The 27,889-nt window shown below is 45.5% G+C and overlaps 1 protein-coding gene across 3 annotated transcripts in view; it reads left to right on the top strand.

The window, feature by feature from the left end:
* The window catches only part of LOC131293161 (RNA-binding protein Musashi homolog Rbp6), a 527,017-nt gene that overhangs the window by 435,739 nt on the left and 63,389 nt on the right, over nt 1-27,889 (top strand). For all 3 annotated transcript variants that reach the window (XM_058321250.1, XM_058321243.1, XM_058321257.1), the window contains exon 7: nt 25,595-25,643. In XM_058321250.1, the coding sequence (XP_058177233.1) occupies nt 25,595-25,643 (49 nt within the window). The remainder of the gene's footprint in view (nt 1-25,594; nt 25,644-27,889) is intronic.

Below are 27,889 nucleotides of genomic sequence, written 5' to 3'. Positions count from 1 at the left end.
CGTAGACCGATTTTCAATTATAATTCTGACTTCCGCAGAATCGCGGTAACCTGGACCGATTTCGATTCTGGGTCAGTTTCTGACGCACTGGGGATGCGCTTTTCCACGAAACTTAATTTGCGGAAGCTATTCACTACATTCAGCAATCAGAGTCGGCTTAATTTTTGACCAACTCGTGGGCATCATGCTTGGATGCGGTCCTTGGACTGGTTACGATTGTCTTGCCAGCTTCCACATTACCACAGCTTGATGTAACATATCAGTTCACAACTAATTGACATTCAATTGGTAGTGTAATTGTTTTTCGCACGGAAAAATCCTCCCCGATAGAGATTTCAAATCTAACATATCCATATTAAAACGAAGAGGTAAAGGGAAGTGTTCATCAACATATCCCAAACACTTGAAAACGAACTAGTCGATCCGGATAGTAAATTTTCAATTATTTTCCGTGATTCCAAATCGATTTTGGAGCACTTCCATAAACTCTTATTGCGGATCTTAGTGGCACTGGCTCGAAATAATTCGTGCTAGCTTATTCCTGGACCATTAATGTTCACTTGAACACACTCACGTTTGCATACCAGCGCGTCCATTACGTGATCATTCTTCAGAACTAGCGTACGGCAACAGTTTCCCCTCGCCCCTCCCTCTCCTCTCGTGGGCTTAGGACGATGCTCCGAAGATAGAATGCGCACATGGAAATGGAAGGAAAACGCAGACTTCAAATATATTTATAACCTTTTATTCAAATCTGCCTGGATTTATGGCGACTGCTAGGGATTCCAGCGGTGCACATAGCCTGTGTAGGTTTTTTTTTAAACCCCCCCATTTTCGGTTGTTTGCGTTGGGGTGTGTCTGTGTGTTTCTCCGGCAGGTTGCTAAGCATCGATTCCCGGTCAACGCTGTTCTCGCGCAGTGTGCGACTGGTGGAATTTTCCGTCACCATACTAAACTCTGAACCAAGCTACCTCGGAACGTGGGTCAACGGCGCTCGGGAAAAGGGGACCATTTACAGGCGGGAGGGGGGTGGCTAAAATTGGCATCTGCAAAAAAGGGTCAGTTTCTTTCCCGAGTCAAGAGCTTAACGATTGCCACAAGTGCAGCGGACCGTGGAGTAGTAGCGGTCGTAGTGCATTCGTTCGTTCGTTCGTTCGTTCGTTCGTACGTTCGTTCGACTGTGTCTGTATGGAACGTTTTGTGAAAATTCGCGCGCCCCACACCATGCCGTCGGTGGTTTTGCCTTTGTTTATTCACGAATAATACTCTTCCATAATTCGCTGCCCGCGTTGGTGACCGATTCACACTCGCACACAGACACACACACACACACTCAAACACATGCACCACTCGGACCATTTCCCACTCGGTGGAGTGTTTGTGCTCACTTGCGAAGTCGCTGCGAAAAGATGGAGTTTGTTTTGTCTGGACCGTCCGGAGTCCGTCTAGCAGTCGTTCGCCCGCACATTCAAGCACAATCCCAAAATCCTCCAAAAGACTCCACTTTCATCCCTTCTCCCCGACCCCCTCCCCGGCGTATCTCACTGAGTGCCGCGGTGTAGCATTCTGGCCGCGAAAAATCGTTTATTTTCACATGCTCCGATGGAGGCGCCTGGTTTGTTGTTGCCATAAATCGGTAGTCGGTGCAATCGGTTTTAGCATACCCCCGGATCCGTCGCCTCCCTCCTTCCCACTCGCTAAGCCATTCATCTTTCTGCCATTCACGAACCCTTCGCAACCAATGCAAACGTCATTCCCCGAAAACAACCATTCTCGCGCGAAACTCATCGATTTGTTCAACCCGCTCTCGGTTGTTGTTTTACTTTTCACGTGCTCGTGTTACCCTCCCTGCAATCGGTACGGTCCTGTTGAAGGTGCCATCTTTATGTTTTCGTCATTTCTGAAACGCTCGTTCCCGAAAACATTCCGGTGGTAGTTTGCGAAAGGGTTTAGTGTGGGGGTTTTTTTCTTCTTATGCACTCCATTTTTGTGTGTAATACGCTTCGAAATGTGTGTTGTCCGGATTGTGGCCAGCGGTGTGTGGTTCATTGACTCTAGTGGAAAATAGTCGCACAGTTATTGCAGTTCATCGTTTCGCAAAACGACTTTTCAATTGCCGTCCCATGATGGCGGATGGAATAAAAACGGGATATAAAATGGAAAGAGAAAAAAAGGAAAATAAAGCAAGTTGATGTTGAAGTTTTGTTTCGAATCGTACTTAATGTGTATTCGATAGTTTCTATTAATTTTGTTAGATGATCCTATAATGATCCTTCTTTATTGAAGCATTTGTAAAGAGTGGATCATTGTTGAAGATAGTTTTTTGTTCCTTCGACTTTTGAAGTTCTCGTTATAAATTTTTGTTAAATATATGAAAAAGAAGTGAATATTTTGCTTTGTGATTTGAAATTTTAAACTTTGCTGCAGCATGAAATAATAACCACTTCATAATACGATTGGCAAGCCAGAACGTCCCACCGGGAAAACCAGCTGCAATCCTCTCGGTTTCCGAAACAATTCCACCAAAACGATTTTGTTTTTGGCCTATTTGTGGTTGGCAAGCGAAATGGTTCTCGCCCTCCCAGTGGGAACCACCGGTTCCTGTGCGCCGTTGGGTCTGTTCTGCAGCAGAATGGTAGCGTCAAATTTTTCAACTGCTCATCATCGTCATTCACTTAATTGAGGCACACCAAACGGAACGGGCAATGGCCATATCCGGCTCGGAGGCCATCTCCTCCACCAGCCCTCGGCCGGACCGGCTCGGCATAAGTCTGCTGGGAAAAGCGTGGCAGTGAAGTCGTTAGAAGGCTGACGGGTGGAATGTTTTGTACCGTCATGCAGAACATACAACTGTCCACCACAAACACACCGGTCCGGTTGGGGTTGGAGTGTCCCGGGAGCGGGAGGATGAGAATTTTCGTGTGCGAGCAATGTTTCAAATTTTTAACCCCCGTTTCGTACGCACACACCTGCACCCTTTCGCGTGCACACCGACATGGTTCATGTTCCCCCCTCACCACCACCCGCCCCACAGAAAAGACTCCCACCGGGTGGACCAAAAAACTTGCGAAAAACCCGCCGGCCATCGTCGCTCATCGAAATGAATAAATAAATTATGAATTTTTATTCCCAGTAATGATAATAATTTGCATATTATATTAGCCGCTCCATGTTCCGGTTTTATGAACACACATACTCTGCCGCCTCTCCCTCCCTCTGCTCCTTCAAAACCGCGCGCCATTATGGCTGCACATTTCTGAGTGAACGCGAAATTCGCTCGCTAACGCGACGCCCGGTCCCTCCGGAACCGGACCTACCGGGCCAAGCTTTCGTTCCCGCGGGACACATCTTTGGTCGGTTTTCCCTCCGGGAAGAGAGAAACGGGTCGGGGTAGGGGCCTGCAGTGCGCCGCGCATTCTTCCGGCGGGCGGTTTTTCGGTGGAATTTTCCCCAGCACTTTGGCAGCGTTGGCGCTCCAAGTGCCAAGTGGTGGGCTTCCTGTCGAGGTTGCGGCCGTAATGGGTAATTGTGTTGGTGTTTTTTGGTGGGCTTTTTTCATTTTTTTCCACCCGCACCGTGCATGCTTCATTTTGTGTGTTTGGTTTTTGTTTTTTCTTTGTTTGCGAATGAAAAAAGAGCTTGTTTTGTTGTTTGTTGCTCGGTGATGCTGCAGTCCGGTAGTTAAGTGGAACGTGTCGTGCCTTTTCTGGGCGGTGGAGCATGTTTGGTTTAGTGTTACAATGTTGACCACGGTCCAATGATTGTTTCGTGTATCTTTGTTCGCTTAGCAGCGGGGGTTGGTTGTAATTTACCCGTGCTTTTCAGTTTTAGCAACAATAATCTTTTAATGACCACTTAATGATGACTTAATGCAGTGTTCGATAGCATTGTAGCATAATTTATTCACAACATGTAGAACTAAAAAGTATTTAAAACTAGCTTATTTTAATATCATTGGAAAAAATGACAAAAAGCAATCATTTATAGTCGAGCTTTGTTTCGTTCCATGGAAACGTAAAGCTTGTGTCCAGTTGATGACCACTTCTGAGAAGAGTGGAAAAAGTGAGTCGTTACATCAATGTGCGGTTGCCACTAAACACTGAACGGTGGTTGTCGTGTAGTTGTTACCCGCCCACCGCAACCCGCCCCGGGTTTCCTCGGAAAGCAACGCCGAAAAGTGAAAAATAACGACATGCCACGATCGAGGAGCTGTAGCTAGCTCAACTTTGAACTGCGGGTTTTGCATTACAACGGCCCACGTTCGCCGCATCGTCAAGCCACGACCACAACAACCCGTTTTTGTGGTGGCGTATAAAAATATGCCTCAACCGTTGGCAAATGGGAGTGTCAGGGAAAAGGTAAAAACCGAAAACAAAAAATAAAACAACCATTTCACCCTTGTCCGGCTACATCCAAAAACCGTGCTCCGCCAGCGTACAGCGTTCCGCCTTTCGAAAGGACTTTGCAATTCGAAACGTGTCCCATGGTCCGATGTGTGTTGTTTGGTTGATTTTTTTTTTCGAGGAAAGAAACGGCCCGGCCAAAGTGACCACTAGTAGCATTGTGTGGCGCACGTGGATGATTGTTGTTGACGTTTGGCTGCAGAAAAGCGAGACGCCATCCGTTCTTTTTTTTTTTCGGGAAAACCCGCAACGGTGTCCCGGGGTCCGACCACTTCAATCGCAAATGCCGAGGTGGTTTTGCTCAAAACTAAACACGTACTTTACCATTCGTCTCCAATTTCACAAACATTCTCGTATCGCGTGCGGGCGTGCGGTTTTTCGGCGGTCCATGGGAGGCGGGTGGTACCGAGGCGGCAAATGTAAACGCACCACCGTTTTCGGTGCGGTCGGGATGTGGGAGTCTGCGGACATGTTGCCGTGTGGGGTTGGTGAACGAACCGAAAACGAGCTTAAATCGGTGGTCAAATTCCTTTGCGGTGTGTCGAAGCCCTCGGTGGTGGAATTACTACTCCGCTCCGGGGAAGTTTATATTTTGTGGGAAGATACTTAGGCGATGCGATTTCATTCGACGCCGCAAGGCTCGTGTAGGCTGAAGCTGGAGGGTTTTTGAGGCCGTTTCGCTTGGAATGTGATCATTTTGTTTCTGTGATGGACCCTCTCTGTGTTCGGTCGATTGCGTGACCTTTATTGAGGCACTTGGACTTCAGCATGGTTGTAGATATGAGGCAATATACCAAATTACTTTGAAAAAACTACATCATGATTAATACACAGATAGATCATGGATATAATAGTGGCCTCAAATGACTGTTTAGCCACCATATTTTAGGCTTCAATGCGACTATTGATCTAACTCACTAACTATGTTTACTATTTTTGAACCTCCATGTATTCTGTTTGTCAGTTTACTTAAGCAAATAGTTGTCACTTGTCTTGCATTTGAATCATATAAACGAATCAAAAAATGTAATCAAACATCACAAAAGCGAGAAATTAAATTAAATTAAATTAAATCTCTTTCATTCTTTACTATCCATTTTGATAAAACGACTTTTAGGATTTAGAAAATTAAGTGAGAGTTCGAACTGTCTCAAGTTATTGCATGGTCTATATCTAAAACTTTTCCCCCAAAAAAAGAGAAACGAAAATCTAAATTCGTAAGAGACTGCGAAGGATCTGCTGTGCAAGAGAGACCACTCAGGCGACGTTATTATCCAGAGCTTCAAGTTGATTAACGTGAAGTAAACAAGCTAATAAATTACCGATCGTTGGCCGGTTGACTCTCCTCTTTACGGGCGAGAAAGAGTTTGTCCCAAGTCCCTATCTATTTCCTGTTGCAACAGAGAAGCGGACCGTGGGACGACAACCGGCCCGTTGTGTGTATGTGTGTGTGTGACAGTGAGTAACGGACCTCTTCCGATTCCGATTAAACCGGTCGCCTTAGAACCTCCGCTGGGCTTGGGAGCGATGTAGGAATGTTTTCCTTCCAACCCGTTACAATCGAAGTATAAGATAACATTCTTTTCTCACTGCAGAGGAGTCTCGTGCTCGCATCGAGCTTGTGGCATTTGATCGAAAAGTTCGTCGTTGTGGAAAAGTAAAGGGCAAAAAAAGGGATAAGAACCGCTTTGCACTCCTGTCCTATGTTATCTCCGAGTAATGCCAATTTTCTTTTACTTTTTCTTTCTGCTCTGACAAAATGTTGTTGGCGTTGGTTTGCTTTCCTGATTTATCCTGTTCAAAGTACCTCCCGCCGTAAGCCGTGTCAGACGGTGCGGTGCGGGGGAGGTGGCAGGAAATGGAATTAGGATAATTTTATTATCTCATCCTCCGGCATGCCATCGATGCAAGGCCCCGACGAGGCACGATGATTTGATGCGAGACAGCGAATTAAGGGTGGAACGATCGGAAAATTGTGCCAAAGCGAATAAAGTATTCTGACTCCGGGGGTCGAGGGTTTGTCGACAACGAAGCACAAGGATAGCAACAGTTTCGATCCGTTTTAGCCCGGTGGTACACCACTCCGGAACGTTCGGTAGGAAAATGTAATTGACTCCCTGATGGGTTGATTTGACTAGTGGGGGGATATTCATCAGCATTCGTTTCTCCGATCCCCCGCTGTTGCCTTGTGATTTTTCACCACACATGCTGCCCTTGTCTGGTGATTTGTCTAACTTTTAATCCGTGTCTTCAAACTTTCCTATTCTGGAGATGTTCTTACCGGCCAAGTTTAAATAGTTTCTTGGATAAAATAGAACTATTTTTTTATTTGTATAAAATAGAAGAACAACTAAAGATATCCCTCCGATTAGTTGACATCATTAGATATGTTGATGTCAGTTAGTAAACAAATTCTGTTAAAAATTAACTATATGATGGATATGATAACATGAAGAAAAAATTAAAATATGTTAACACATTATAGAGAAGAAACCACATTCAAATAGTGTTGGTAGCAAAGAATAAATATATAAAAATGACATAAAATTGTGTACCTTTAATATAATCTGTCACTGATTCTATTCTTTGTTTTTCATTTCTTGCAGGTACGTGCGCTTTCTGAAATCATGGAGAAAATGGATATGAAGGATAGTAGGATAGTTACCAACTTCAAGTTTAATGAGTATCCTTAATCCCTACATTAAGCAATGTTGTTTAAAGAAACAAATAAATATCATTTCAATGAAGCCATCAACTGGCAATAACATTGTGACGGTCGATTAAACAACGCACAACCGTTGCTTCAACTGTCAAACAATTGACGGCTTTCCACGTGACCCCTACGCCAACCTCTCATTTTATGTTGAAGAGAAAGCAGGAAAATGTCCAATCGACAGAAAAGAAGAAAATCAAACCAAAGCACACACATACACAAACGCGACGCAAACACGACGCAAACAGAACTGTCACTCGGAAAAACCCGGATCCTCTTGACGGGCGGCCGGAAAATCCATTTCCCTTTGCTGTCACTTATTTTGACGGCCATTTTTCCACTCGTGTCGCACAGAACGGACAGACACACACGCACACAAACACAGAGCAAACACCTAAAGCGTGTTCTTTACGTTTTCGCCTTCAGTTTCAATCCGATAATCAGTCCAACCGGAATCGACGTCGACGAAAGTTTGGCCTTTTTTGTGCTTGTGCTTGTGTGTGTGTGTGTACTTTGGCATATTTCTCCCCACTGCACTCTGTCCCGATGACCTCGTGCCATCTGCGGCGCCGTTTCACTGTCATCGTTTTCGGCAGCAAGTCTTCCGGAGTCGCCGTCGATCGGCGATTGCAATCCGATCTGTAACCGGATGCTCGTTCCGGGTGGCAGAATGGCGGGGTTCGCCTTCGATCGGCGCCGAGTGGCGTAGGTCGAGCGTATCGCAGCCGCGTTGTCCATCCTAGTGACACCGGAATCGAGGCGGGAGCTGTCGCCCTGTCCGGAACAGGGAAAGCGACTCGAGCGACTATCACTGGAAAGGGGAAGCTGAGACAAGAACAAACGATTTCACTTCACGCTATGGGCCTAGGCGACGTGTCCCGTTACCGCAGTTTACTTACCCGACCGAAGGGACGTAAGATGTCAAATGATTTTCTCCGTGACATGCGTGTAGTTCTTTTTTTTCCTACTGGTGTGTGTAGCTGTCGAGTATTCACAAGGCAAGTGGAAATCGATTGATCTTTTCTCTTCTGGAGTGGGCGGGAGAAAAACCTTTCAGCTTCGAAAGGTGCCGAGTGACACGAAATCACTTAATGTCAGTTCTTTGCCACCTATTGATTGCTTCTCGATGTAGCGTCAAGGTTGTGATGGAGATAAAGCTGGTTTGTAGTTGCGTACGCTGTTAGGGAATTTTACAAGACAAATCCTCGCCATATAAACTGTTTTTTATATCTTTACATCACACAATAATACAAATTTGCAACCACATTTGTGATAGTTAAGAAGTGCGTTACATGTCATAAAACTATAAAATTCCTTTGTGTTCGTTAAACCGTTTATCCTACCGATGTTTTGTGGTTGATTTTAATTATTTTACATTTTCATTGACGAAAAAACATTAAGTTCTTCACGTTGTAAAATACATTGCACCGACAAGATAGTGAGTAGCTAAGGACAAAAGCCTGGTTATCACCACTCAGAAAATCGCTACAAACGTGTCTGTATTGGCGCTTGGTCGAATAAAGAAAATTTATTCCAAAGCCTGTCTAACAAAAAGAAATCAAAAGCGATGAAACGGCTTCATTTATACATTGTAAATATTTCAAGCCAACGTCACAAACACCCGAAACGATTTGGAAAAGAGCGTGGAATTCCCACACCACCAAGTCATCACCCGCGAATGGCATATGCATATGGTTTTCTTTTTGTTTGAAGTGTTATTTTTTTACCGTAACAGTTAGAACAGTGACGCGAGAAAGACTGGTTTTCTCCAAATTGAATCGTATTCCAAGGAAGAATCAAATCCAACGCCATCCAGCGATTGTTGCGTCAGTGTCGTGCGAGGTCGTAAAACGATTGTCCTGTGCACGCGTACGTTCTTCGTTTCTTCTCGCCCCGCAAACCCGCATTGGAGGACGGGAAACGGGGAATTGGCATACCTCGGCAATGCTGTAAGATTGCTTTTTTGTGCTCTTATATTTAGCTTCCCCACGAAACGTGCGTGACGCCATGACGCTCTGCGGGGATGAAAATTGTTTTTCATTCTCAATTTTCGATTTTATTCTGGTGCCGTTTCGGTGCGAGCGTAAGGATATCCTAACGATATTTTTATAGCTCTCGTGCGCAATGCCTTCGGCCTGCTTCGTTGCGTTTTAATGTGGCCAACATGGGAGCAACAGGACGAAGGCGATAGGATGATTGCATGTTTGATTTGTTTCTTTATTGGGAACCGTTCACCGGGACCCGGCATTGGCAGATCGTCCGAAGTGATTTGTCCTCATCCATAAATTGTACATTTTCAAACGCATAAAGCTCAATGGGCTGGGAATAGTTTCTAAAGACACACAGCACTTCAATATCTTCGATGGCTTAAAGGTTGCTCTAAACGTCACCCGGTTGTGGCATTTGAAATGCATTAAATTTTACTATCACAATTAAGTCGACCCTACTTGCGTGGTGTTCGTCGAACGTCGAATGGGAAACATGATCCTTCCACCTGATGGAACGGAACCCTCCTTTCCCGTTGGACGATGTAATTTATTTATGAGACAAGAAACGAAATGCACAATTCAATCGGGACCGTCTCTCATGCCATGCATCGGTGGGATCGGTGCCACGATGGGCCGTAAATGAACCTATTTCCCGAAGGAGATGACACCCCCTCCCTAAGCACCACTTTGCCACTCGGTGGCCCCCCCTTTCATGCGCTCGGGGATTTCAGCAGTCCGAAAGGATTAAACCACCCGTGGTGCTATGCGTGTCCTTTGTCCCAGCTCGGCTACCGGTTGGTGGTTGGTCGGTTGATTGAAACCACATCAAAATGTAGTTACTAGTTTCACTGCGGTTTCACATTTCATCTCTCGCCCGGTCCCCCCATCGTCCGCCCGTGCATCCAGCCATTTATCATCACCCAGTTACACAGTCGGTGGAAGTGCAAGACGGTCCAAAATAACTCCCCCTACCGGAAGGAGGGTTTGGGGCTGGTCTCTTTATACGTTATTTAGTCGTTTACAGCAAGCCTTCGCCCTGGCCCTGAACGAGCGGCCGGTTTGGACTGGCTGTGATACCTGAGTTTTGCATCGGTCGGTCCAACGTCCGGTACGGATTAGCTTTTTGCATCGGGAGGCTGAAAATGATTGATTGCCTGTCATCGTAGACTCTCCCGAGGGGGGTCCGGCAGGATTGGGTCACCCGTTTCGAACGACACGTTGGGACGTTGTTTGATGCAAAGGATTGATGGTTATTCGATAGCTTGCCGGAATATGCCCACAACATACGGCTGAGACTGATGCGTTGAAAACGCCTCGTTTTCATTAGCTTTTTCCTTTCTCTACTCTTTTAAACTCTCGTTCATGCTGAGCGACCTCACAACAACACGCTAGATACCTTGAGAAACACCACGCAAGGCTGAAGTGTCGGGCATGTTCGCCCACAGGCTTCCCGAATACCCGAAAGGGATTTAATTAAATATTCAAATTTGTTTCATTTTATTACGACCAGCGAAGCCCACTGCAATCCCCACAAAGACACTCACACGGTAGTGATAGTCACTCCTAGTTGCGGTAGGAGTACAGCTTCATTTGAATTTTGGTTTTTACTCCCGCTTTTCCTGGTACGATGTGTGTGTGTTACTTGCAGCATACTACATTTGCAGTGGAATCGAGAAAACCACAAACGGTTACTTTCGTCAATCCTCCAGAAAGGGAAAACCATAACCCGGTGACGGGTTGGGCAGACAAAACTACCCTTAAACGTACATCCGACGCAGGTTGACTCTGCCACTCGGAAAATATCCCAAAATACTCTTACGTCATGTTCAAGCACATATGCACTACATTTTTCCTCCCTTCTAAGCTCTCGCTGTGTGTTTGTGTGCTTGTGTGCGAGTTTCTAGACGAGGGTTTTCCATTTATCAACATCTTTCAGCAGTAACCACAAAGCCTGTTCATCCCGAGTTTGCATTTCATCGTAGAGCACCGCCGTGTGGTTTATTTTTCCTTCTTCTTCTTCGGAGGTTAGCATTTTCCCCACGCCTTCAGCTTAAAACCCACGGCACGGAACAGCTTTGCCTGTCGTTGTGCTGGTGCTGCTGCAATTGACTGCGGCCGTCTAATGAACCGTCATTGTTCGGAACAGAAGGGAAATCACGGGATTGGGAAAACGATACCAAATGAACAATCCATTGAGGTTCGTACACTTGTCTAAAGGTATTCGGTAAGGCAAAAAAAATAAAAAAAGCTCGTTTGACCAGCGTTGGCTTTCCCCACTACGTCTAACATTGGCAAAGTAAATGGAGAAAATGAAAAAAAAATAGTGCCTAGTAGCGAAACCTCTTCCCGCGGTCAACAATTGGAGCAAGAAAAATGAGGAAGGAAAAGAAATGTTTCAAAACTGAATCTAAATTAAAACAATCACAAGCGAAAGACAATTCCGAGCGAAAGAATCTAACTTAAATAAACGAACACATCGGCAGCTAGGAGGACAAGCAAAAACGAAAAGTTTAATGAATGAATGAGCTTAATTGAAACGGGAAAGGTAGCAAAAAAAAGTTGCATAATAAAAGTCACCCCGGACGGACAAAGCATCACGGACTTCGGGCTGCCAAGGACTAGCTTTCACATTTCAATGGGTACTTTGGCTTCGCAAGGAAAATGAAAAGAGAGCGAGAAAAGTAAAAAAAAAACAAATGCAGCCAGTGTGAATTTTCACTCCGTCGAAACAGTTAATAGCTTTATGCGCGATTTTCCGACCGGTATGTGTGTGTGGGGGAAGTATTTGCTATTTGCATTCTTGCAATTTTCATCTTCCAACCCTCCTTCGGTCCGATTTCTTCCAAGTTTTTAATTTTGTTACCCGGTACAAAATGGCCACCAAAAAGGAACGAGGGAAACTTTTTCCACTCCAAATGCACTACTTGGAAATCGTACATATGTTTCTCTTCGGAATGAATGCCATTTCCTGTCGTTTTCAACAAGGCATCTTGTCCTACCATGCAAGAATATTTAAATGCTCCACACGTGACTAATTTATCATAATTTGCTCGAATACAGCAAAGAACGGACATGAAAAAAGTTTCCTTTTCCTTTTTATTTTAGCCAAGTGAAAACATCGCTCAATGCAGGATTGATTGTCGGCGATTTTAAATCCACTTCTCTTAAAAGAGAAACAATTTTCCGACCAACACCTGCCACATTTGGCGAAAAATGTGCTTCACACTGCCTCCGGTGCTGCCGCGTGGAAAACAGTTTTCCTCCACGGACTTTTATCATTACGCATCCGGTCTGCTGGCAACGACCTGAAACGGCTTTTGAAAAATAGCCTTCAAAGAAATCAACGAACGGAGGTGTGAATGGAGTACACACTTTCTTTCCCGCATAACAACTCCTTCCAAACGGTACACATCTTACATGTGTGTGCGGTGTGGAAAGAAAAATGAGCGCACATTCACACATTGAGAAAAATGGCGCCACTCTGATCCCGGTTTTGGGCAGGCAGGCAAATGAAATCCACTCAGCCTACGCGGAGCGAAGTAAAAATGGGACTGGAGCGATGAAAAATTGCATGCAATTAACGGCATCGCGCCGCTTTTCTTCAGTTCTTTCACGCTCGCGAAACTGCTCAAGCGCCATCGCTTTCTTTTGCTCCATTGTCAAGACTTAAATCGGAACGAACTGTGTGAGTGCTTGCATTATTTTCAACCCCCTTTTGGCATTATTTCCACGGCGAGAGCACATTGGGAAAAGTCTTCGAGGATGAATTGCCCCAAATTTGCACCTGAGATAACCTGAGTGTGTGCCCGTGAGAAAGGGTGAGTGGAAGGAAACTGGCTGTTCGCTTTTCTTAAACTTCTGTTGGCCTGGAAACGGCCGATTCGAATGTTTCCACTTTTCCACCGTCTCAGCTGGATGATGGGCTGCGGGTTTCAGTAAATGGAAAAGGCTCCCGACAAAAGCCTCCGTTTATTTTATACTTTTGCGAACGACTACACCTAGACATGGTGGATCCGTTTGGCTGGATGTGCATACAATTGAATACCATTTCTCACCACGAGCCGCACACCACCTCAAGGCAGCACGTGGCACTGAGGAGTCTTGGAGGAGGCGTTATAAATTTTCTCCATAATAAACTGAGCGCACACTGGCGCGTTCTCCTGCGCCTATCGCACTTCTGCTGGGGAAAATAAAGGCCCGACCGGGTCCCTTTTGGCGCCCTTGAGGCAAACATGGAGCCCATTACTCAGCCACAGCGAATGTGCGAAGGTGACGCGTTAAAGAATGGCTCAGTTTGGAAAAACCCCACGTTTCGACGGGAGCCCATGGCCGAAGTGCCACTTTGCGTAGACCATGAATCTCATGTGGCACCTCCCGCGTTTACTGTGTGGCAAGCTTACGTCTATGTCTGCTAACGGGGGCCGTTAATTCACCCCCCCTGTCACAATCGCCCGTCGTTCAAAATAAAACAGCGAAAAAAAAAAATCACGAGGCATTTTGGGGAAAATTTATTTACTCTCGCTCCTTACTTGAGGTTCGCTCGAAGTTTGCGCGAACCGGGTGAAACCTGTGTTTCGTGCAAGCCGTTGGCGTAGCCATCGCCACCCGAGGCAGAGTGCAACAAAGATCCGGAATGGGGAAAAGGCCTTCCTTCCCCCGTACCTCTCGATGCCCGTTCCACAGTCCGCGTCATGTCATTTACAGTGAAGAAGTAAGACTTTATCGGGCAACCGGCAAGATATAGCGCCCGACACGTTCCCGCCTCGTTCGCCACCCCCCAAGCCTCCCGGAGTGGTTTTATCTATCCTAAACTGTTTCCATATTTCTCTCACCTGGCTCATAAACCCCGGTGCCACCGGTATAAAGTGTGGGCGGAAGGTGTGAAAACGACAAAATGAAATAAATTACAATCCTTAAAATATGACGTCGATATATCTCGTGCCATATCTCGAGTGCCGAAGCGTGCACGAACGTTCTGCTGCACTCACGCGCAGCCTCGCAGCGTTGTTTATGTCGTTGAGGTTTCCAAACCAGAACCTGAATCCGGAAGTGCCCGAACGGTTTTATTTTAGACATTCCCTTTTCTTTGACTCTCAACAAAACAATCCTTATTGTTTGGCCCTTGAGTAAACCGCTTAAAAGCTTAAATTATTCTTGGAAAATGTTTCTGCTCCAATAAATGGGCTCACAATAAATGAGATATTTATCTTTATTACTGTTTTTTTTAGTAATTTATGCTGATGTTCCAATAAGAAAACTATTGGAAGTAAAATTGATACAATAACTACAGATGATAAATGTTGTCTGATAAACGTTTTCGTTACCTTAAATGTGAAACCTCCGAATTATGATACTATTGAACTGACGATTTACCTTTCGATATGTTCACTTTTTCGATTGCAATAATTACTTCCACCTGACCGCCTCTACTACCTGAGCTGTTAAGTAGCAAAAGATTGATAACAGAATGTGCTCGGATCGCTCTGAAAGCAAAACGACGCAACTGCCAAGAAAAAGTCATTTAACTTGCACAAAGCAGCCGAGTTGCTTCTGAAAGAGATTTCGTCTTGTCTTGATGTAACTCCATCAAGGGGGAAAACTGAAACTGCGTGTAGATGCGAATCTTGGTCTTCCGGGGGAGGGGAGGGAAGTAGGAAACGTTCCAACTAAACGTGCAAGGGAAAATCGAAACTGCCAACTACCGGCTGCAAGCTGCATCAATGTCAGTGAGAATCATCTTGCCCGCCAGGACTGGTAGAGGAGAAAATAAAGGCAATAAAGAATATTGAATCTTCCGTCCGGCACAGTTTCTCCTTTGTGCTGCGGGAAAACTTTCCCACTAACGGGATGGTGTTGGGGTGGGGGGGGGGGGGGGGGGTGAATCCTGCGGGGGACGAAAGTACGGGAACGGATGGGGGAAGTATCATTCGCAGGTAATTGGCGTACGTAATGGAAGTTGCTGGGTCGAATGTTACGATAGCTTCTTGAGTGTTGCGTTACGAAGGCAAGAAGAAAAACGTACCTCTGGCGTTTCCCTTTGCTTTTCACTCCATCATTAGCACCTGATGTGGGGGGAGAAAAAAGTAGACGGAACGTTGTGAAAATATGTTGAACTTGTTTTTGCGACAGACAGTCAACTTTACGATGAAATATTGTATCATAATGCTGGATTACGTTACAGGCTCTAACGCCAGGCCACTTTCCAAACGGCTCAACAAAGCCAACATGCCCCGGTTACCCAATGGTCAGTGAACAATTGAAAAATAAGTGCTACCTATAAAACGACGTTCGCTAAGCGCTGGGATTCGAAGTTCGATCCCTCTTTACAACCGGTTCATCCGGTATGAACAACTTTGACTTACTTTTGCTCCGCTGCGTCTAAGGCCCCGGATTTCGATTCAATAATCCCCGTTTAACTTCGTGTGCTGAATCCGAAACGAGATTCGATTCGATTTGTGTAGTTTCGCCCGCTTTACTTACTCGCTGGTTTATGTGAGTCCGTGAGTTGTTTTCCTCCCTCTTTCCTATTTATTCCTTTCTGAGACACTCGGGAGTGGTTCGATTTTCGTTTTATTTCCCTCGCGTACCTGAGAGTGCCAGGTTTTTTCTCATGTTGTTTTGTCTGTAAAACTTTTTCATTTCATCCCCTCCGGCCGCGGGCTGCTTCCATCCCGCCATGCGAACGCGACTACACCTGCGCAAGAAAAAGGAAAAGTCCTTGCCGGAGTGGGTTACGTCGTGTAGTCCGCCCGATGAGTTCGCAAACCGATTTTCTCTAAACAACAACTTCTCGACTAAATGATATAAGTTTTTAATTTCCATTTCACCGGTGGATTTTTTATCATACTCGAGCGCACAAAAACAGGTTCCCTGAGTTTCTGTTTACTCTCGCGGTGCTTGGGCCGGGTTTTCCGCCCGCCGGGTAGTGTATTTTTCCATTCCGACGGCGATCCGGTCGTTTCGTTCCGATTCATTTCAACGGGACACCGGCGAAGGGTGTTGTTTTTCTTCGCTTGCTCTTAGTTCGTGCTGCCTGGTTTATCGTTTTCCGATTGAACAACACGAGGAAAAGTGTTGTCGAAACGGCACGTTTGTTTTTATTTTGCCTTTCGTTGTCAAATCACGGTCCCTCCCCGGTGAAAAAAGGAGCATTTAGCATACACGTGCGAAGCACTGGGATGTCGCGAGTGTACGTAAACACGGAAAAAGGTATTAGCCAGCGGCAAGTAAATGGGAAAGTTTAAATTGACTATTTAAATTCCGCTGATTAAAACAGATTTCATTCCGTGTTTTAACCACTGCGAACTGCGAAACAGTCGAACGGAACAACCAAGACGTGAACAGGCTACAGGAGGAAGTGTGAAAATGTACAGCCGGTGAGTGGAACATCTTCGCTGACGGACATTTCAGCAGGCCGGGATATAACTGGGTGGTTTGAGGTTTCATGGAACTCTAACAATCGGTTCCTGGCTTGTATTTTGATGTAGTAATGTTCCTTTTTGAGTAATCACAACACATTGAAATAATAAAAAAAAAAGAAATTTAGAATCACAACAATAGTTTCTTCAAAGCTTTCAAGACGTTCACAAATCATGAGAATTAACAAGGGTTTAATAACTAATCAAAACCGAATGCAAATATACGTGTAAAACTTGAAAAGCAACATAAAAACGACCCAAAAAACAGTACTTAAATGCAAACGAATATTTAACAAAAAGGTTAGGGCTTAAGGGTTACGAAAGCATTTTCAATTCATTGCAAGGAAAAACATTGCCGAATGCAAATCACATCAAAGAATGTTTTAATCGATGTTTGCTCTAAGAGAAAACCGAAACGAGAAAACTGCTTCAAAGATGGATCACGTGCACATCAACGCGTGTGTTTTTGTTTGACTCCTTCTTTATTGCAGGGAGCGATTAGAGCTATTCGTCTGTTTTGCATTTGATCGAAATTATCTGTTGGTGCGGGTGAAAGTTTAGGTGGTTGCTTTTTGATTTAGAAAAGAACCAAATTTACATATCGAAATCGAGAATGCGCTTCGATGTAGCAGAAACAAAGGACCGTAGGGTGTGCATTTTTCTTGTGGCGAGTGAAAAATAGTTTAGCGGTGATATGTGGGAATAACATTCTTTTTACTTCTGCAAAGCAATATTGTTTTATATTATTCCCCTACTCTATCCTGCTGTCTATATTAGAACTTTCTTATTATCTCTTTAAAATTTTGTTAACTGTGATAGAGGACACAAAAGCTCCCTTTTAACCATTTTTATTTACTAAATTTTGAATAAAGGAACAAATAAAAGGGTATCTCGTCAAACAAATAAATCTCGTTTGAATTCGATACAGATTTGCTATTCCAAGCTTATCATCAAACGCGCAACAATTTATACCATTCCTGGAGAACAAAACAATAAAAATGGAAGTCAAACTCGAACCATCTGCTTAACCACAGTTTATGGAGGGCGCACCAATGATTCGCGTGCCCAAAGCCCCCGCACCCCGACCCTTTCTAGCAACAGCCTGCCAACGGGCGAAAAAAGGGCGATATAAATCTAACCCGTCCAATGTTTTGTCATTCCACCGAGGAGGAAAATTTATTTTTCATTACAGTTTCCGTTTTATGACTTTGGAATTCCAGCCCGAACCCCGGGACTATCCGGGAAATCCGATCATTCCGGTGGAATGGCGATATGGTGATGCGATCGTTGATGGAGACGAAGAAAACGGAGAAACCACAAGGACTTTTGGGGGCCAATAGTTTCACCCCACACGGGTTATATGGCCCATAATTATCGGCCAGTCCGCTTGTTTCCGGTCGCCTGACGTTCCGCTTTCTTATGGTGGCGTTTAAATTTATTGCCCCGAAAAACTTGTTGCATCGGATTGTTATCGTCTCCGTCGGTGGCGCCATTTTTCTTACCCTCATCGCGAACGGGGCGATTATTCTTCTTCGTTTCGACTGGATAAACACACTGTCCTTGTTGCCCGGATGGAGGATGTTGGCGTCAAGATTTCCTACGATAGAGTTGCGTTGGCCGAGTGTAAAAACTCACCCTTTTATCCGCTTGTGGAACTCGTTCCAACGAGACTCTTTCCCACGGTCGGTTGCTTCGTGGATCTTAATGAGATGATTTATGCTGCGACCTGAGCCGGTCCTACGCTGGCCTGGAGTGCCGCACCACTGTATCGCCACTGCAACAAACAACAGCTTTGGCCTGGACGGCCAAAGGTGCGTCTCGTTGGAGCCTGTTTAAACTTCCTGTAATTAAGATGTTGAATTACTAAAAGCATTTGTTACCCACCGAAAAGACAAAGCGAGCGCGTACGATGTTCGGGTGGAAAATGGATCGGTTGGAGATTAGTAAATTACACCATGAACTATCCCGGTTTCTTTTGCTCCAACGTTTCTACAAGTGCGTCGTGAGACAAGCCATCAATTTATGGCACAATATTTTAAATAAGCGAGCTAATTTTAATCACGCCGATGATTTAAAGTAGATGCTGCAACAAAGGCTATCCAAGCGAAGTATTTTCTTGATTATTATTGACAAACGCTTATCACGATTGTCAGTTCTAAGGTTAATAAAGTGATCAATCGTTGTTCGTGCTTATTTCAGTATATCTCATCTTTTTATTGTGCACAAAGTAGAAACTAAAGTTGTGGAATTAACAACTCAAAGTAATAATGTAATTGCACCTCATCAACATGATTTTAATTGCTATCTTTTGGATTAAATACTAAACACCTCGAAATGAAATCGATAAAAATAGTGATTTACTGCTATCGCTTCTAAGTTATATGTTACAAATGCCATCAGTTGTTGTGATCGGATTATGTAAAATTGAATGCACTCTGAAGTGCAGGAAAATGCGATCGGAAACATTTTATTTGAGTCGAACGAATCGATTTATTCGACAACGAGTTCCCTGAAGAACAAAATCCCCGAACACCACTCACTCAACCTCCTTCGTAAGGGCTCACGAGAACCGTCGTTTTCGTAACGACCCTCACACCGCCGAAAACCGTTTTAACAATTATTATTTTAATCTCCTGCCTTCGCCGGAAAACGCTGGTGAACCGTGTTGCAAAAGCGTGAAAACTACTTTCAAATTGCCCATCACTTCAGTCACCGCCCAGCGAGGTAAGGTCGGTGCATCCTTGGTCCCGTTGCCGGACGCATCTCGCATGGCGTTGCCATCCGCATCTCGCATGGCGCCACCGGTGAGATTATAATATTAAGCGCTCTGCTTCGAGCTGGGACAACGAGTCTGGTCCTGATTGGCGTCCGCCGATCTCTCCATCGCATCGCATCGCCAGTTAATGAAGGTCCCGGTTCCCAGAAGCGTCCTCGGCATGTGGCGACTTGGTTTATCCAGTGTGCCAGCGCCGTCGGTGTGCTGACGCGATTATCCTGGAGGGCTCACACAAAGTTTTAGGCCGCCCCGGTTTTTCGCCTCGTTTCGACAAATTGTATTTTGCACTCAACCGTTGGCATCAGCAAACGAACCTTCGGGCTGCCCCGGGTTGAGTAAAGCCCGGGCAAGACGGGTTAATTTTCCGCTTATCGGCGAATTATGATCGAACGGGAAATTTTGTGAATCTCACATTTCCCGCCCGCTGCAAAAGAGAGTAGGTGGGTGAGGGTGAGAACCCTCGACGGATTTTCGATTATTTTTATTATCATTCCCAGGGAGCGCTGGAAGGGCCGGCGAGGTTCTCCTTGTGGGTCTTAGAGGGAGTGAACCGATCGGGGATGAATAACTCTCTTTCCCTTCCCGCCTGTGAGTGCAGCTTTCCCGACAACCCTCGCTTTTCAGCAGCTTCCTGTGCTTTTTTTTTTTGCTGGCGTGCAGAACGATGCTCACCTGCATGTTCACTTGCATGCGCTCGTCTGCAAACGATACCGAGGATCCCTGGATCGGCTTATAAATATGCCTCGAGGGGAGTTTTAATGGGAAGGCCTCATTTTTCCTCCCACTCGCCACCTTTCCGGGGCGTCCGGAACCGTGCTCCGTTCCGGGGGGCAGTAAATCGATGATCCTGGCTATCATCTGGATGAGTTTGTGTGTGTGTGTGGTTGCGTGCATGAAGATACCGTGTGTACGTGTGAGTCCGTGTGTGTATGTGTGTGTTTGTGACTGCATCCTGAGGATGTCAGGGCAGAAACCCGAATGCCCCGCGGATGAGCCTGGAAAAATAATGGGTTTCGAAACGTCGACGGGAAAGCGGATGGGAAGGGGGGGGAAAAACCAACCGATGGTAAAATGGATTAAAATATCGTCAGCAGGCATCGTTTCCCCTGATCCGGGGAGCGGGAGGCACGTGGAAAAGCTTCCCAAATAGACCTCCACTAGCTTTTCGCCACTAACTATCCGTGGGGCATGAAGTTGGATCTATTTTTTCCGTGTATCCATGTATGTATGCGTGCGTGTGTGTCTGATGTTCCACCCTGGGAACCTGCTCTTCGGGTACGAGTTACACCGGGTCATTTTTGTATCATATTTTCCCGCGGTGGTTTCCCCACGTTCGCCGGCTGCAGGGAGCTGCACTCGGAAAACTCATTCACCGTGCTCGATCGGTAAAGAGCCCGATGTAGTAATGTAATAGTGAGGGTGGCCGCCCTTTTACCCGGAAATGCACGAATATGTGTGTGTGTTTTTGTGTGCGAAGGGGGAAAACGTCACTGCAGACGGGATGGCGTGGAAGCGAAGATCATGCTTCCGGGGGAAATGATAAGGATTGTACGAAAAGAAATGAGGAGAGGTGGAAAAATCATTGCGTTCCGAATAGGTTCGGGTACCATTCCTCGTAGGGGGAAGAAGAGATGAAGATTGGGAGACGATGGGTTTGCATTTTTCGTGAATTTCCTTCTACTTTTCTATTTTGGCCCCTCGCGCTCGCTATGTGTTCGATGGAAAGCTCACAAACAGCATGTTTCTTATCGACGAGTTGGGTTGGGAAAAAACCCCCACCAGAACTCGGGGCAGCGTGCAGCCTTTAGTTGCACGCTTGGGAGCAGCTTGCAAAACCGCTCCGAATGGCTTTACGCAACGGTGTATCGGTAGCCTCGGTTCCGTGATTAGTATGTTATTGCCAGCGCCATGGGGATACGTCGAGAATCGGGAGGGGGGGGCTCGGAAAATAGATACCAATACGCACCAACTGCCATGCATAACGAGCGTTCGTTTGCTCGTGAGGCTGTTGGGGAGCATGTGGAGATTTTCTTTACAATGGTTCTTGCCAGAAGTCGGCATGTGGGTTCGACCGAGGCGAAGGAAAATCTCATCCAAAAACCCAACTCACCCCTCCCCTATATTCAAAAAATCCTGCAGGTGCGTGTGTTGTACGATTAAATAGCAAATAGACTGGTCCTTGTTTGTGAAAATACATCCATTGAATTGGAAAGCTAGCAAAATCAACGATTCGGAGTAAGAAGAAAAAAGAAAACACCACACGTTATTCGAATTACTTTGTTTTAGGATTTTTCTTTTGTTTTTTTTATGCACTCACACACATTCCTCTGCGCGCAAAGCAGTGTCCTCTGCGGTGAATCCGAGTCCCCGATTGTATTCAGCCTCCGACGATGCCGAACACCGAACGCCCCACGCTTGCCGGAAGCGGAAACCGGAATCCCTGGAAACCGATGGTGAACAAACGAAGGAAAATGGGGTCGAACCAAACGATCTCGCTTCGCGGGAAGAAGAAGAAGGGAAAATATAAAACCGAATTTATGGGTCAGTAGAAGATTATAGTCCGATAATTACCCAAACGGAACCGCTCGGTTCGCTCGGCGAACGATGCTAGGTTTGCTGGAGCTTAGCCGCGGGTTTGCGGAAGTGTTGTGGTGAGGAAGCCGAAACGCAGTGCGGAATGGCAAACCAATCCTTTCTCGGGTGAGCTTTTATTCGCCGTTTGTGCCGGGGACACAGCGTCGGTGGTTTTTGCATTTTACTTCCTGACCACGACGATATAAAGGCGACGTCCGTTAGGGTTAGATTTCTGTTAAACCCCACTTCGTTTCCGTTTTCGGACACGTTGGAATCCATTATCCGATTCTCATCCACAGACAGTGTCGCGAGATATTCTGGGCCTCCACCGACACACTGCCACCAGCCTTGTCGATGTCGTTGTGATTAGTTGGATTTATTTTTCCTTTTCGTTTGTCTCGAACCAAAGCAAGGATGCGACATCCATGTGTGACGATTTAGTTCATGTGAGTGACTCATGCCACACTGCTAGAATCCGCTGTTGCTTGCTTCCACCTTTTGGTGACGGGATGGCCATTAAAATCATCCAGTTCCAAACGCCAAAGGCCACCGAATTTTATCGGTCCACGTTCTCGCCAACGGGCGAACGATAATTAAACATAAAAGAAGCCACCCGCTGCCCCATACGCACTCATATTCTGTCTATTCACGTTTTTCCGCGCGTGCATAACTTTTTCCGCGCGTGCATAACTTCTTTAGCTTCCCTTCCCGAAAGTTCCCCCAATACGACTCTCGTAATATGCGCCCGAAATGTGACTCTGTTGTGCTCTTTTAGATGATTATGATTATCGTGCGTGCGTGCCGAGAGACGTGAGCGGGAAATTCCACTTCCGAATCGATCCACCACCGTCTCCCGAAGGAAAACGGAGTCCGAAAACTGGGGAGTAGAGTGCGAAAGTTCGTTTGCTTCATCTGTTTTATGGCGTACAATATTGTTGCCTTTGAAGCTGGGCTTTTGGAGAAGATTATTCATACAGTGTTTCCGTTTTTTCTGGTTCACGAGACTTAGATAGAAACAGAAGATTTTAGTTTCTCTTTAAACGAAGCAGTGGTTTAATCAAGAGTGTCTGGAACCAATAGATTTATATTTTTCGTTTTGTGAAAAATGAGTCTCGCAATTTTTAACTCGTTAAATTAATACTTCCATCACTTAAAAGCTCCCTGCTTCCAGGCTTTAGGTTAATAATTTCCCGGCACAAAGTTCCCAGTAGAGTACTGTTAAGCCGACACCATTGCGAATGGTTACTGTTAAACCCTAATTCGCAAGGTGCGGTCCGTCTAAAGTTTGTAAAGCCGCTTTTTAACTAAATGAAGCAGCAATCGTGACGGTGAAGCCTTCGCTGACAGGCCGATTTCCTGGTCACAACCACGTCGAAGCCCAAGCTTCATACCGACCGTTAGGTGATGCTTCATAGTTCATAGCGGCCAAGACATTGGTGGCCCCCGTCGGGCGTCAAGGACGAAAGTTTTCCATTACAACCTGTTCCCACCCCTTTTTCCCGGTATAATATTGCTTTGAACGTTTGGTTGAGTGTCGAAGGGGGTGAAAGGTAGAGGCATAAACCGTCAGCAACCCATCCATCCATTGAGCACATCCGTGCGGCGGCACATCACGGAGCGGAACTTGCTTTTAACACAGGCTCACAGGTCGACTAAAGTTCTCGCAGGATGGGAACGAATGCGAACAAACCGCAGAAAGAGGCGCAGCATTGGAAAAAAGCGCGCGCGGGTAGGCTGCTCCACTCACTACTACACCTAACTCTTGCCGTTCCCGCAAACTGCCCGACCGTTCCACAATGTGTTTAAAGATGTTTTTTGATGATCGTCTTTTTCGCATAATTAGAAAAGTTTTATTATTTATGAAATCACTTTAGGAAAATGCTTTACGAGCAAAAACGCCAACTTTTGACTGTTCGGTTCTTTCTGGTTCGGTGAGCGTAAGCCTTTCTGCACCGTCCGCCCGCATCTTCGCCACCATCTTTTCGGTACGCCCCGAGAAATACGTTCAGGGGTTTTAGTTTTTTTTTTTTTGTTTACTCTGCTTTCCTTCCCGATCGGTTTGCTTTTCTTCCGAAATTGAAGCTTTCCTTTGGAGTTTGGCTTTTTTGAAGCTTCGACCGTAACGGAGAGTTTCAACAACCTCTTGTGATGCTACCCTACATATTTCTGTGTGCGCGTGTATGTGTGTGTGTGTGTTAGGCCTGGCCAAATTTATCCTCGACAGATGATGCTGACTGGCAGACCTGAGCTGGTTGGGTTTTCTCTTTTCGAACTGCAAAGGGTCAAACAAGTGCAAAAGAGATGCCACGGTGTGGAGTCGACAGCTGGCGGCCCGGGTTATCAATAGAATGAGATAAAATTAGCTCGAACGCTGTGCAACAGTGTGTGAAGATATTGATTTTCTCCTCCATTTCCTCCAAAATAAGGCGCCCATGTGGTATAGCGAAACCAGCTGGAAACAAATTAATGCTTTTGATCGATTTTTATGGGTTCATCCATGGATGCTTGGTGTTTTTTTTTTTTGCAGTTTACAGTGATTAAAACATTTATTTCTAAAAACTACATAAACGACGAATCTTACTGCCCAGCCGTAAGCTAACAGGCAAACGTAGCGAAGTGTTAAACGGAATCTCCTCTAACTTCCCTCGAAATTATTTTGGTTCGTGATTCTCAAGGACATTTGCAAGCAACGCGGAGTTCACTACGTAAAAAGGCAGCCAAACATGGCGAAACCAAAAGTCAAACTACGAAAACGAGCAGCTTTACGGCACCCGGTCACTGGGAAATGTGCTCGGGAGTGCGCGAAAATATGGTCCGGGATCAGGAGGGATCGCAATAAAACTGACGCTCGAATACGAGACGAGGCGGGTTTTAGGAGAATCCCATCCATCCTAACTCCAAACTCTCGCGCACACTTAAACCGTATCGTGGGCCGTTCGTCCTTGGACAAGAGGGTGGTCATAGTTTTTAGGATGGACTGGCTGCCCGGCTCACCCACCTTCCGCTTCGGTTGGGGGGTTTGTACCGTTTGGACATTCCGCGAGCACTCCATTCTGGCGTGAAACAGACGTCCTAAAGTTCATAATCCCACCCGTTGCAATAAAGAAGCGTAGAATACGACCCGAACTATCACCGGGAGTTCGCGGGTGGGCGGTCCGTTTTTTGCAACGTAAAGTTGTGAAATGCAACGTCCCGCCCGACGTTTCCCAACTTTTGGACGCCGCCCCTAGGACTTGAGGACGTGCTTGTGTGTACCTTCGGTGGTTGTTATTAACGCCAGAGGAAATAACAAGCGCGGTTTGGTACGCCCCCGGCAGCTCCCGTTGGCCCTGTTTTACTACTAACCAATGGCTTTTACTACCACGTGTCTCGTCCGCGTTCACCGCCACAAAGACCCACAACGAACCCGATGCGGTGTATACGGTCGTCTGAACTCAATTTGCCAGCGAATGCGTTCGAACACTTTAACACAGACCGACGGACTTTGAGCTCCATTTCGGAGCATTCCAATTTTGTGCGATTACTGCACCTGTCCGACAGCCCTTGAACTCGACCTCGGTTGTATTTCTTTCCTTCTTTTATGCTACCGTTTGCCTGTATATTACATGATTGGAGCTGTAAGCCATCGATTTCATGCTTGGACAGATCTGTTTTATAAGTAAAATAATCGCTTCTCTTTCGTCTACTACAACTTTGCTCTCTACCTTTTTTTTTTGTTTCAGATTGAAGATGCGATGCTGATGTTTGACAAACAAACCAACCGGCACAGAGGTAAGTGGAATCACTCCTTAATGAGAAAACGTCAACCCATTCATTTATTTCAATCGCTCCATGGTTCCTAAGTCGGTCAATTTGAAATATTTTACTTTATTATGCCGAAAACAATCGGGCAAACATGCCAGTTGCTCTACCACTGTGCGTTATTTGTGCAGCAGCAGTGCACTTTTGCACTTTATTTCCTAGCGGCAGAAAATATTGCATTCGGGCTAGAGATAAGCTTGATTTAAATCCATTTAGAACACAAAAGACAATTACCACACACTACCAACCGTACACAACTTCATCGTGTGCATCACAGCAGGAAGCGTCGGCCCAGAGGACTTCTGCTTGTGGTTGATTTCGTTGCACTCCTTTCTTGCTTTTCCTCTTGCCCCCTCTGTGTATTGCGAAGAGGTTCCGAGACCCCCGTTGAAGCTGGTGCTGTTCTTCAATCCAGTGTCTGGTACGGCAATGGCAAGATTTTTACCTCTCGGAAAGCTACCTTTCATTGCAAGACGATGCCTTATTGCAAATGCAGATTGCAAGCGCCGGAGTTTGATCTGCAGAGATGCACCTAGCAAACAAATCAGCACGAATTCAACCAATCGTTAACAAACAACAATAAAATCCAAGCACATCATAAACAAATGACAACAGCGCAGCACTACATCTGCTTCCGCCTCGAAGCGTCAACTCCGTTCGACGCTGGCTGACTCTTGGACGGGAAAGAAGCTGAAACGGACGATCGGATGCCATTCGGATTCGGTTTCATCGATTCGGGGAATGTAATGATCGAACGCAAATGAACCATGGGAAATTTATTCTTCCTTTGGTGGTCGTATTGGTCCGCTGGATGGGTTCTAAGCTTTAATTTTATCTTTATTTTACCACAAAGAAATTTACTTTTACAATGGCTAATTTTCTCTTGCTGAATATGTTCATAAAGATGGTAAAGTTAATTGAGGAAAAGTTTGGATTGATTTTTCTATTAAAGATGTTCATAATTTCAAGCTTCAAAGTTGTACTTTTTAAATTTTCAAGCTGAAAACCGAGCTCCCCGGAACATTTCAAACCGGCCTCATCATCCATGCACACCGCTACAGACCTTTATCATTCAACGCTTGTTTCCAATCCCACGGAACGGTAAGGGGGAGAGGAGAAAAAATGTGCATCAGCAGCATTGCACTTTCGCCGCATTGATTGGGGAATGCATTAAAAATATTGCAAATTTTGTTTGGTCGATGAATCATGAATGAGCGAAGCGCTCGGAGCTCGGTTGACCGTTACAGAGACGGGTTTGATGGTATACCGGATACGCTAGACGGCCAGCCCAACCGTTGCAATCATATTGCCCACAGAAACGACCCTATTTTCCCGCCCCACTTTTCTTTCCCGCCCGTACAATTTTTGCGCCGGTGCATCGCAAAATAACGTTAATGGTTGGCGCGTCAACGTTTCGAAACCGGATTGCATTTCCGATCCTGTTACGCGTTTCCACAGGAACTTTGGTTTCAGCTCGTTACTTTATTTTTGTTGCTATTGGTGGCGGGTTTTTTCAATTTCATGATGGGATGAAGCTGAATGCGAGTCGGTTAGATCACACAGCAAAAGGGTAGCAAACAAAACACGATTCAAATGACCCCTTTCGATGGTAGAGGATTGCTTTTCGATGGTAGCTAATGTTAACGAGGCTGGAACATCTGATTGTAACCCCTTTTGCTTGTATTTATTTGTTTATTAGCAGGTATGCATTTCCCTACCTTTGATGAAAATGAAACGTATGAAGAAAATTAAATCTCGTACGAAGCTCGAGATAAAAATCATGTAGAGTGTCATCTAATATCCAACATGAGTTCAATTAGATGTTAGTCATTGACACCAAACGTGTCTGACAGGCAAACAGCTAATCACTCCACTGCCAGGGATACTTTTCAAGAAAGACAAAAAAATTCAATCAAGTGACCGTGTTAAACGTTACATGATGTCTCGCAAACGACAATCGATGGAACTGATGTAAGCCAAAGCAACATCGATCGGAAAGAAACGTCCAACGAAACGATATCCAGCATAGGTCAACCATTGGCACTTGTCGTCTCTAGACGATAAAGAAGTATATTCGAAGATATGAGAGAGATCAAGGAGCAGTCAAATGGTGGTTTTCCATTATCCACCCATGGTTTATACCTTGAATGGACTAAAGCGTCTTTTATGGTTTTTCTCTTCAGCTTTCCCCCCTAATTCCAGGCAACTAATCACAC

The sequence above is a fragment of the Anopheles ziemanni genome, chromosome 2 (genome assembly GCF_943734765.1).
Source record: "Anopheles ziemanni chromosome 2, idAnoZiCoDA_A2_x.2, whole genome shotgun sequence".
In the NCBI taxonomy this organism is placed as follows: domain Eukaryota; kingdom Metazoa; phylum Arthropoda; class Insecta; order Diptera; family Culicidae; genus Anopheles; species Anopheles ziemanni.
The sequence above is the reverse complement of the archived record's forward strand: the minus strand, read 5'-3'. Positions and strand labels throughout refer to the sequence as shown.